Consider the following 12,603-nt stretch of genomic DNA (forward strand, 5'->3'; position numbering starts at 1 on the left):
AAAGTAGTGAGTGTACATTGTAAATTTTCTGTCCTCTCAAAATAACTCAACACACAGCCATTAGTGTCTAAACAGCTGGCAAAAAAAGTGAGTACACCCCTAATTTAAAATGTCCAAATTGGGCCCAATTAGCCATTTTCCCTCCCCGGTGTCGTTAATGTTACATGTCTCAGATGTGGGTGGAGAGCAGGTGTGTTAAACTTGGTGTTATTGCTCTCACTCTCATACTAGTCACTGGAAGTTCAACATGGCACCTCATGGCAAAGAACTCTGAGGATCTGTAAAGAATTGTTGCTCTACATAAAGATAGCCTAGGCTATAAGAAGATTGCCTAGACCCTGAAACTGAGCTACAGCATGGTGGCTAAGACCATACAGTGGTTTAACAGGACAGGTTCCACCCAGAACAGGCCTCACCATGGTCGACCAAAGAAGCTGAGTGCCCATGCTCAGCGTTATATCCAGAGGTTGTCTTTGGGAAATAGTCATATGAGTGCTGCCAACATTGCTGCAGAGGTGGAAGAGGTAGGGGTCAGCCTGTCAGTGCTCAGAGCATACGCCGCACACTGCATCAAATTGGTCTGCATGGCTGTCATCCCAGAAGGAAGCCTCTTCTAAAGATGATGCGCAAGAAAGCCTGCAAACAGTTTTCTGAAGACAAGCAGACTAAGGACATGGATTACTGGAACCATGTCCTGTGGTCTGATGAGACCAAGATAAACTTATTTGGTTCAGATGGTGTCAGGCATGTGTGGCAGCAACCAGGAGAGGAGTACAAAGACAAGTGTGTCTTGCCTACAGTCAAGCATGGCGGTGGGAGTGTCATGGTCTGGGGCTAGATGAGTGCTGCCGGCACTGGGGAGCTACAGTTCATTTTGGGAACCATAAATGCCAGTATTTACTGTGACATAAGAAGTCAGAGCATGATCCCCTCCCTTCGGAGACTGGGCTGCAGGGCAGTATTTCAACATGATAACGACCCCAAACACACCTCCAAGACGACCACTGCCTTGCTAAAAAAGCTGAGGGTAAACATGATGGACTGGCTAAGCATGTCTCCAGACCTAAACCCTCTTGAGCATCTGTGGGGCATCCTCAAATGGAAGGTGGAGGAGCGCAAGATCTCCAACATCCACCAGCTTCATGATGTCATCATTGAGGAGTGGAAGAGGACTCCAGTGGCAACCTGTGAAGCTCTGGTGCACTCCATGCCCAAGAGGGTTAAGACAGTGCTGGAAAATAATGGTGGCCACACAACAAATTGACACTTTGGGCCCAATTTGGACATTTTCACTTAGGGGTGTACTCACTTTTGTTGCCAGTGGTTTAGACGTTAATGGCTGTGTGTTGAGTTGTTTTGAGGGGACAGCAAATTTACACTGTTATACAAGCTGTACATTTACTACTTTAGATTGTAGCAAAGTGTCATTTTTTCAGTGTTGTCACAATAAAAGATGTAATAAAATATTTACAAAAATGTGAGGGGTGTACTCACTTTTGGTGCACAAATGCATCTCTGGCTGCTCCTTTGCAGTCACATGGACTCTTGGGGAGTGTGGAGCCCAAAAATGTTGCTTAAAGCGGAGCTCCACCGTACAAAAAAATATTAAAAGCCAGCAGCTACAGGTACTGCAGCTGCTGACTTTTAATGTTAGGACTCTTACCTGTCCTGGAGTCCAGCGACGTCGGCAGCAGAAGACGAGCGATCGCTCGTCACTCTGCTGCCCCCACCGCCATCCTCGGTGAGGGAACCAAGAAGTGAAGCATTGCGGCTTCACTGCCCGGTTCCCTACGGCGCATGCGCGAGTTGTGCTGCGCCGTGCTGACTGGTTCCCACTGTGTTCTGGGAGACAAGTGTTTCCCAGAACACAACAGGGGGGACGGGATCTGACGTTCTGCCCGCAGTCTACCCGCAGACTGTGTGGCCAGAAGTGGGTGCAAATACCTGTCTTTAGACAGGTATCTGGACCCCCCACCCCCCTGAAAGGTGCCAAATGTGACACCAAAGTTGGGAGGGTTCCGATGAGCTGAAGTTCCACTTTAGGGTGGAGCTCCGCTTTAAACCTTTTTTAAAAAGGGATGCACACTCCTGCACAATCATTGTGCTGTTTACTTGTAAAACAAGGTCCCAGGACTTGGAACCTCATCCTTCCCAAGTTTCGACAAAGTTTCCTACCTCTAGGACCCATGACACCACATTCATCCTGGAGCCTCTCAGCCTGTATGGATAAGAGCTCTGAGTGCCACCGAACCTGGCTCACACAGTCAAGGTGTTGTTCTTTTTACCGAATGTCATAGCCAAAGAAATCTTCTTTTGTTAACAACATTTACAGGCTTCCACAAAGCAGGCTCTCTAGCCAGTATGCAATTTAATTTGGTTTCAATTATAGCCAAAAGGTAAGCTCTGATGTTACAGTGCAGCAGGCTCTTCCTCTTGCAATGCATTACAGGGTTACATCAGGTGGTGAGAAGGTGATATAATGCTGCCTAACCACCTTTCAAACACCCTCTGAAACGTGACCTGAAAGCTAAATAATTTAACATTATTTCAGGTTTGGTCTAAAGACAGTGCCCATCAGTTTTTCTACTGTGACTTAATTAATTGAGAACGTAATAGAAAATTAGTCATTAGGCCTTAATAATCAAGACTCAACAGCACTTACGGCATGCTAGAGTAGCAACTTAAAGTATAGCTAAAGACCAAACTTTTTTTAAGTTTTGGATAGAGTGGAGAGGGATTAGAACACCTGCCAGTTTTTATTGCTGTCTGTACCCCCAGTTAAGAAGACTCACCCTGTCGATTTGTCCTGTTTACCACTATCATTAAAAGTGAAAGTAAAAGAAAATCACAAATTTGGGTTGTTCCCAGAAAATTAATAGAGGGGAAATCTTCCATTAGAGACACTAGTTCTGGTGACCCGGGGTCCCAAGGAATTCCCTTAAAGGATCACTAAAGGAAAACAATTTTTTTGCTGAAATGACTGTTTACAGGGTATAGAGACATAATAGTTAACTGATTCCTTTTAAAAACGATTAAAAATAGACAAAAATCAATCATATAATGTGCCTCTTAGATGCAAAAACTAAACTGAAAGTAGTTTAGTCTTTGCAAGTTATTTTATGCCTCTGTGCTGGACAGTGCCATAGAGAGTCATGGCTAGGAAAACTAAACGAAACTCTCCCATGACTTTTTTCATATGGAGCCAGACGACCAGGAAGTGTCCAGAACAGAGCAGTTTTACAGCAACATCAGAGCAAAAACGAGCAATGAGGACATGAAACCAGGACTGCAGTAAGGTAAAGGAAGCTATTTAGCTAAAAAAAAATCCTTTAGTGACCCTTTAATTTGAGGGATTTCCTCACACTTACTGTTTGGCTATGGGACAGGACGTGAAGGGAAATCTCTGTAATGGAACAGAGATGGTGAAAAAAATCTTACATGGGTTATAACTCTCCTTTGCTCTATCAAAAAAAAAAGTTTTGCTTTGGTTCTACTTAAAGTGATAAGATTGCTTGATAGGCATGCTCTAAATGCAGGACCGATCCTGAGCGGGTGCACAGGGTGCACCACACCCTGGCGCTGCAAGATGCTGCAGAGGAGGGGGAATTAATTGACTTAGCAGCGGCACTGCCCCGAGACCTCGTCGTCCTGTCCACACTCCAATGCCTGCTCTGGCTGCCTCTGCTGCGTGCTAAACTGGTTGCTGGAATCGCCTGCCTTCCAGCGTCTAGCAACCAGTGACGTCAGAGGCCGCCCCAGCATTTAAAGCGTTCCACGCCTAGTAAACTAGCTCCACCCACCTCTTCCATGTTCTTTAGACAGTGTGGCTCAGAGCCAGAGGGAGGGGAGCACATTTGAAGAGAGCTTCCTGCCTGTGAGTGACTGAGCTGAGCAGCTGTCCACCTGCACTGCATCAGCATAGCACCTGTCGGCTGCTGCTGCCTGAGCCTGGTGTTACAGCCTGACGCTGCCTGTTGTGGAGGCTTGGAATTGACCCTCGGCCTCACCCTGTCCATTCTGCCAACAGGCTGTTCTACAAGTAAGTTGTGCCATCAAACGCAGCCACTGTGCCATCAAACACAGCCACTGTGCCCATCAAACGCAGCCACTGTGTCATCGAACGCAGCCACTATGCCAGCAAACACCGCCACTGTGCCCATAAAACACCGCCACTGTGCCCATCAAACACTGCCACTGTGCTCCATCAAACGCCGCCACTGCGCCCATCAAACGCAGCCATTGTGCCCATCAAAAGCAGCCACTGTGCCCATCAAACGCAGCCACTGTGCCCATCAAACGCAGCCACTGTGCCATCAAACACAGCCACTGTGCCCATTAAACACAGCCACTGTGCCATCAAACACAGCCACTGTGCTATCAAACTAAGCCACTGTACCCATTAAGCTCAGCCACTGTGCCCCATCAAATACTGCCACTGTACCCATCAAATGCAGCCACTGTGCCTCATTTAAATGCTGCCACTGTGTCCATCAAATAGTGCCACATCAAATGCTGTCACTGTGCCCATCAAATAGTGCCACATCAAATGCTGTCACTGTGTCCATCAAATAGTGCCACTGTGACCCCCCCCCCCCCGCCAAAGGGGAGAAGTTAGTAAGATGACCATGCCCATGTGGGGGCGCCAGAAATATTTCTTCACCCGAGCACCTGTGACCCTAGGATCAGCCCTGCCAAAATTCAAGCATAGTTTGATTATATTTTCTTGTTTGTCTCTTAAAGCGGGGGTTCACCCTTAGAGGGCACTTTTCCCCCTTAGATTCCTGCTCATTTTTACTAGGGGAATCGGCTATTTATTTTAAAATATGTGCAGTACTTACCCGTTTACGAGATGCATCCTCTCCGTCGCTTCCGGGTATGGGCTTCGGGAATGGGCGTTCCTTCTTGATTGACAGGCTTCCGAGAGGCTTCCGACGGTCGCATCCATCGCGTCACGATTTTCCGAAAGAAGCCGAACGTCGGTGCGCAGGCGCAGTATAGAGCCGCACCGACGTTCGGCTTCTTTCGGCTACGAGTGACGCGATGGATGCGACCGTCGGAAGCCTCTCGGAAGGCTGTCAATCAAGAAGGAACGCCCGCTCCCGAAGACCCATACCCGGAAGCGACGGAAGAAGATGCAGCTCGAAAACGGGTAAGTACTGCTCATATTTTAATACAAATAGCCGATTCCCCTAGACCGAACGAGCAGGAAGCTAAGGGGAGAATTTTTTTTTTTTTACAAATGGGTGAACTCCCGCTTTAATGAACCTTCTAATTTCTACTAAGAAAAAAATCATATATCCATAAAGAGATGGTTTTAGAGCTGTTTTACTACAAGGATGAAACACATCAGATCTGCTAGTTTTCTAGTGGAAACTAGCAGATCTAAAAAAACATTGTCCTTGAGTGAGCCAAAGTGGTAGGAATAAATCCAATAATCTGGGCATATTTTTACTTTAACAAATAAAAATGTCACATTATTTATCAGTCAGCAACCTGTTTGTCAGCCAGAGTCGTAGAAAATGATAGTATACACATATTGTGATGTGGAATTATATGGAACATGTAAAACAGTTGAACTTTTGATCCATATTACAAAGGGAAATTGAAAAGTATTCCTCTTAGTAAAGGATCCCTTATGAATAAACATGAAACAAAAAACTAAGATTTTTATTTTTCTCCTGTAGGAGTTACCAAAGCTACCAGTGCCTCCTTTACAACAAACAATGGACACGTATCTGAAATGCATGAAACATCTGGTGTCAGAGGAGCAATATAAAAAAAGTAAAGCTGTCGTGGAGAAGTTTGTGATGCCCGAAGGCCTGGGGGAAATGTTGCAACAAAAATTGCTCGAGCGGAGAGAGAAAACAGAAAACTGGGTGAGATGTTATTTGAAACACTATTGTAGTTGACATTATTATTAGCAGTAGTCGTTTTTTTTCAATGCATTTGGGATCAATATAGACACTGTTTCTGAAAAGTGAAATGTGAAAAGTCCCAGTATCATAAAAAATGACACACCATGTTCTGATCTTATCAAAAGCTTTATACTAAAACATTTTATGTTTGGTGCTGGGTAGATGATGGCTTGATAAAGTATATCTGTAACTTAGTAGAGTAGGGAGACGGTAGAAAAAGTAGAGCCCACGCTGGATTTTTTCAATTGGGCATGGTGCTTTTTACTTGTTTTAAGGCAGTAAAACTCTCAAAACAACCTGCAAGACAAAGGCATTATGAGCTAGGCGACATGTCTCCCAGAGTTATTCCCGGGTTTGCGGGCTCCTACCCTCCTTCTAACAGCCCTGTAGAAGGAAGATGCTTATACCTATCTATTTACAGGACATTGGCTCCCAATGGGAGAGAGGAGGGATAGCAGGGCTCAAGTCCTGCGGGAACGCGTGGAAACGGAGTTCCTGCACTTTTTTCACAGCAGGAACTCAGTTCCCTTTGCAGGACTAGAGCAGCCGAGAGCAGCTAAGCCGCCCGAGCCAATCCTTCACTAAGTGGCGATGCCCAGCTCGAGTCACTGTCAGGGGCAGGCGAACCTTAGTAATCCTTTATGTTACTTTAGGGTTGAGATCAGCACTCTGTGCAGGCCAGTCAAGTTCCTCCACCCAAAACTCGCTCATCCATGTATTTATGGACATTTCTTTGTGCACTGGTGTGCAGTCATGTTGGAATAGGAGAGGACTAGCCCCACACTGTTCCCAAAAAGGAGCATGAAATTATGCAAAATGTCTTGGTATGCTGATGCCTTAAGAGTTCCCTTCAGCGGAACTAAGGGGCCAAGCCACACCCCTGAAAAACAACCCCACATCATCCATAAAGACATGGATGAGCGAGTTTAAAGTGGAGGAACTTTACTGGCCTGCACAGGGTCCTACCCTAAACCCAATAGAACACCTTTGGGATGAATTAGAGCAGAGACTGCGAGCCAGGCCTTTTCGCCCTCACAAATGCGCTTCTGAAAGAACAGTCAAACATTCCCATAGACACACTCCTAAACCTTGTGGACAGCCTTCCTAAAAGAGTTGCAGCTGTTATAGCTACAAAGGTACTCAATATTGAACCCTAAAGACAAAGACTGGGAAGCCATTAAAGTTCATGTGTGTGTAAAGGCAGGCGTCCCATTACTTTTGGTAATTTAGTGTATTAAGAACAGAAGTTACAAATGGTATGGGAGGAGTTTTTGGCTTAGTTATATATAGAGTGGAATTCTACTTTAATGTATGGAAAATAAATTGTCGTTGACGTGTACAGGAGGCGCAAGATCAGCCTTCCATATTACACAAAACACATTTATACAGTTGCATGCTAAAGTTTTGGCACCTCTGGCCAAATGGCATGTTTAGTTTACAAGTAAAAAGTAGTAACAGGAAACAATGTGTTAGAACATTAAATACCAACTGCCTGTAACAAACAAGGGGGTCCTGTATTAGCATTAACTAGGAGTGTCTAACCCCTGTCTGACTTGTCCAATTATATTCTAGCCCCCCCCCCTTAATTCTAGTTTACTAGATTTAACATAAACTTCTCCCCTAACACAGCATACTAGACATCTACAATTTGTTTAGTTCTTATAAAATTTTCGGAAGAAAATTGAATTTCTTTTATCGTCCATGGACGGACACAGCTTCTTAAATCTTGACAAGTGGGAGCTTCTGAAATGGAGTCAGTCTCTGGTTGTTCTTCCCCAGACATGCCTGAGGTGGCATCTGGTGCTCCTGCACCTGGGATTCCCAAAGACACTTTGTCAGTAGTCCTGGAAACCTTTGTTGCCAGGGTGGGAGCAGAGTGCGGATGTGAGGGGGGTACAAACGTGCCCCCTCCCCCGCTATCCCCTGGGTTTCAGACCAGGACCTGGCTGAGGCTCAGGTCCCTGGTTCTGTTTTATCTGGAGCCGTGGACGTGGTGTAGTGGTTCACTCCCTCACCTGGCAGCAAGAGAGTCACAGGTTTAAATCTGGACTCCAACACCAAACTGCCTGGAGATTGCATGCTCTCTCCCTATGTCTGCGTGACTTTTCTCTGGGTAATCCGGTTTCCTCCCACACTCCTATGACATGTGTGTAGAGAACTTGTCAGTGCGCTGTATGGAACTCCCTTATGCTGTCTGTGCAGTGGAGGTTTCCTCTGAGGGCTCTGTCTGTTTTGTGCAAATCAGACCGCTCTGTGAAAGCTTTTCCTTATTTTTTCTTTGACTAGTTCATTAATAAGGAATGGGAAATGCAGCAGAAGTCTTTTTAGTTCCTCAGCGCCTGGGGTTTTCCCCCTTTTGAGGAGAGTTAAAAAAAAAAACTTCTCCTCAGGTTGTGGCCCGGTGCCCAGTTGAAAAGGGGGTGGCTATCAGGGACCTTACTAATAGGAGGTCCGAGACGCTGACCCGCTCCATGTTTACCATGCTGGGGTATGCATTGCGACCTGTTGTGGCCGCAACCTTGGTGTCTCTGACACTCTCTGAATGGGCAAGGTTTTGCACCAGACTGTGGAGGAGCACCAGCTCCCTCCCTAAATTGTTAGAATGGCCGACCAGTTGGTCCAGGGCCTCCTATATGTCTGTGATGCTACACGGGGCATCCTTGATGTCCAGAGCCTCTGTTTCGGAGGTGGTTTTGGCTGAAATGCTGGTCTGCTGATTTACCCTTCAGCGGTGTGAGTTTTTTTGGTACCTCGTTGGATGAAATTATCAAGGATGTCACTGGGGGTGAGAGCACTCTCCTCCCTCCGTCCACCAGGGGAAATGAGCCACACTGTGAGCCGGGTCCTTCATTCCCCACTCAGAAGCGATATTTTTGTGTCTGTCAGGGCCCACGGATTGACCCTCCCAGGCCGACTAAAGGCTCAACTGGGGGACTGAAACTTCCCTGGGTGCGTAAGCCGAACACGCCGGCACCCTATCCCGCCAATGTATGTAGTCGGTCTCTTGGGTGGGGGCATGGCTTTGCAGGTTCTCAGCTCGGGGGAACCTCCATGCTCGCCGACCAGTGGGTCTGCGGGGTGGTCTCTTCCGAGTATTAGATAGGGTTCCTTCCTATTCACCAAACAGATTTTTTCCCTCGAGTCTCCCTCTACGTTGCGGCTCATTGGTCTGCCCTGGGGCAGTGTGGGACTTGCTAGCTGCAAGGTAATTGTACCTGTCCTGCAGGACGAGAGGTTTGAGGGATTCTATTTGAATCTGTTCTCGGTCCCAAAAGATGGACGGGGTCCATCCGATTTTGGGCCTCAAGTGTCAAGATTACTGACACAGTTTAACTACACTACAGTGAAACTACCTGAGCTGTCCCTACTCTACACTAATGTATGTAGGAATGACACGGTCTCACTACACTACAGTGAAACTATCTGAGCTGTCCCTACTCTAGCTGCACACTATGCAAAGCTAAATCATGGTCCTCCTCACTACACTCACACTATCCATAGACTGACACTAAACTAATATTCTATACTGACAATTGAAGCAAAATAGCACAGTATAGCACACTAACTAACTAATAGCACGGAACAGTGCCCTGTTCTATCACTCTCCACGCCAAAATCACATATTAATGGCTGCCATTGAAAAAATACTTTTACTGTATACTGTGGGGCGAGAATGAGTAGACATGTGCACAGAAAAAATGTTCGTGTTTTTTTGTTCCATTTCGTATCGTTCCGTAGGTTAGTTTCCGTTCGTTTTTCGTAAGACGCCCGTTTTCCTGTTCGCTCCCGTTCGTTTTTCGTACAACGCGATTTTTTCGTATTCCGATCGTTTCGTATTTTGGTTACCGTTTTATTTTCGTACATGCGGGATGGTTCGTTATTCTGTTTAATTCATGTTCGTTACTTGTTAGACAATAATTTTTGTGAATTTTCGTCGTTTTGTACTTTCGTAAATATATCGCAGTATTCGTGGCACTTTCAACACGCGGCTCATCCATATTAACGATTGTTAAGCCCCATACACTTGGTCTGACTTTTTTAGCAACAAACATAAACGTTAGTTCGTTTTTAAACTCCATCAGAAAACCATTTTTGGGTTCCAGGTTCAAAAGTCTGGCCAACTGATCTCCCTTCAGACGAAAATCCACAGAAAAGTTTATTTGGCTTTACTTTACTACTGTACTCAGCACAAAAGAGAAGCTGCTTCACTAACTAACTACACTCACTGGGGATTCAAAAAAACGAAAATTACATCTATAACAAAAGATTTGTATTCTGTATTTTGAAACCAAATTACGAACAGAAAAAAGGAATTCAGAATACAGAATACAAATCTTTTGTTAAAGATGTCATATGAACATACGAACAGAAAAAGGATTCAAACAAAATACAGAATGAAAATCTTTTGTTAGATGTCATATGAACATACAAACAGAAAAAGGATTCAAACAAAATACAGAATGACAATCTTTTGTTAGATGTCATATGAACATACAACTGAAAATCAAAATACGAACAAGAACAAGGATTCAAACAAAATACAGAATGCAAGTCTTTTGTTATAGATGTCATTTTCGTTCTTTTGCTGTTTTCGTTTTGTCGTATTTTCGTCGGATCGTTCGTTCGTATTTGCGGTTGTTCGTTATGCGGCTCATTCGTAATCCCGTTGTTTTCGTATTTTAGTGCTTTAATTTTTTCGTATGTACACATTATTCTGCGGGTACGAAAATTAACATTTTCGTACGAAAATAACATTTGTACGAACGGGAATGCACATATCTAGGAATGAGCCATTATTGGATAAAGTCATGATGACAGTGTCCAATAATGACTCTGACAGTGCTCTGCGCCCTGATTGGCTGAAGCAATCAGGGCTTGCAATGCACTGTTCAGCGCCGCAATGCATTATGGTTGGTTCGGGGGCGAACAAACGATCGAACAACCCGTTTGTTCAGCTTTTTGACAAACGCCCGAGGAGTGAATCTTCGGCCCGAACTTATGCTTGGGCCGAACTGTTCACCCATCTCTATTGGCTACTAACTATTGCTTGATTTAAGTGTGCTGTTTTCATTTTTGTCCTTGGTTTGTATTACTTTGCTTCCACTCCCAGGAGGTTTATACAACAGCATCTTATACTTGTAGGTCCACCTGGCTCCTTAGCTCTTTACCCTTAGCACCCCTAGTAGATGGACTGCTCTGCAAGCTATTAGGGGTAGCAGTAACATCTAAGGCCGTCACCTCTGAGTTTGTCACCTCTGCCCAGCTTGGCAAATTTGGGTTCCCAAACACAGGACTGGCCTTTTTCTGTGAGCCCCTAAAACTCCCCCTCACTACATTAACCCATCTGCCTCAGTGAGCAGAAGTTTCATTTCAAGGTTGTTCGCTTCACTCATTGTTGCAATTTGCTCCTCCGGAGCTTGTGATGTGAGCTTACAGAAGGACAACTTGCTCACATCTGTTGCAGGGGTATTCATCCTGGAGCTTTTGCTCAATTATTTTATACATATGGCACACTGTGTACTGAGTAAAACCATGAACCTTGCTAGCACTCATTATCACAGTTATAGTATTAATATTACTTACAGGAAATTTAAGATGTTACTTGTTACTAATTACAGTTAGAAGAAAAGAGGTTTAACCTTAAACTACATAGAGGGTTCATACTGTAAGAGCGACAAGGATGTGGAATTCCCTTCCACAGGCGGTGGCCTCAGTGGGGAGCATCAGTAGTTTAAAAAAACTATTAGATAAGCACCTGAACATACAGGGATATACAATGTAATACTGACATATAATCACACACATGGGTTGGACTTGTGTGTCTTTTTTTCAATCTTACCTACTATAATCTACAGGTTAGAAGAATATATAAAATTTTTGTTTAATACCACTTTAACCAAATATAGTACTGTGCAAAAGTTTTAGGCAGGTGTTCAGAAATGCTGCAAAGTAAGAATCCTTTCAAAAAATATATACTGTATATTTTAATTGTTTATTTTTTATCAATCTACAAAATGCAAAGTGAGAGAACAGAAGAAAAATGTAAATCAAAACAATATTTGCTGTGACTTGTGGCTTTAAACAAGCATAAATTCTTCTAGGTACACTTATCTATCATGTCATACCATCAGGGAGCTGTGGGATTGGTCCCAGATTTATTCTGCAGCATGACAATGACCCCAAACATCCAGCCAATGCCAATAAGAACTATCTTCAGCAGTGGCGGCCTGTTCATTAAGGGCGCCCGTGCACTGCCCCCTCACTTCACCCCCTATATGCAATGAACAGATTCATGCATAGCATAAATCTATGCATGGCAGCCACAGCCACCCCCTATTCATGCGTCGGGCCCCTTTCAGGGCACCAGGTGCATGAATTACAGCGGCTGTTTTTTCAAAATTGGGCGGGCTCAGGTCACAGAGGATATGCTCCAATCCCATCCAGGTGTGTTAAAACAGCGAATGAATATTGATCCTCAATCCGGCCAATCAGAAGCGGGTGTAAGACCCGTTTTCCGATTGGCTAAAAGAGAAAAATCCAGATTGGCTGCAGAGGAGAGGGGAAACAGAAACTGCAGTGATGACCCAGAGAATGGGAGGCCGCAGGAGAACAGCAGAGGAACGGGAGGCCTCCGAGCAAGGGAAGCCGCCGCCAAGCAGGGAAAGCCGCCGCCGATAGGGTAAGTGCT

At 44.9% G+C, this 12,603-nt stretch overlaps 1 protein-coding gene across 1 annotated transcript in view; it reads left to right on the forward strand.

Annotated features, from left to right (window-relative positions):
• Positions 1 to 12,603, forward strand: part of CHAT (choline O-acetyltransferase) — a 136,851-nt gene that overhangs the window by 10,829 nt on the left and 113,419 nt on the right. Inside the window, exon 3 of the mRNA XM_040320731.1 lies at positions 5,685 to 5,876. Coding sequence (XP_040176665.1) covers positions 5,685 to 5,876 — 192 coding nt within the window. The remainder of the gene's footprint in view (positions 1 to 5,684; positions 5,877 to 12,603) is intronic.

The sequence above is a fragment of the Rana temporaria genome, chromosome 8 (genome assembly GCF_905171775.1).
Source record: "Rana temporaria chromosome 8, aRanTem1.1, whole genome shotgun sequence".
Taxonomy (NCBI): Eukaryota; Metazoa; Chordata; class Amphibia; order Anura; family Ranidae; genus Rana; species Rana temporaria.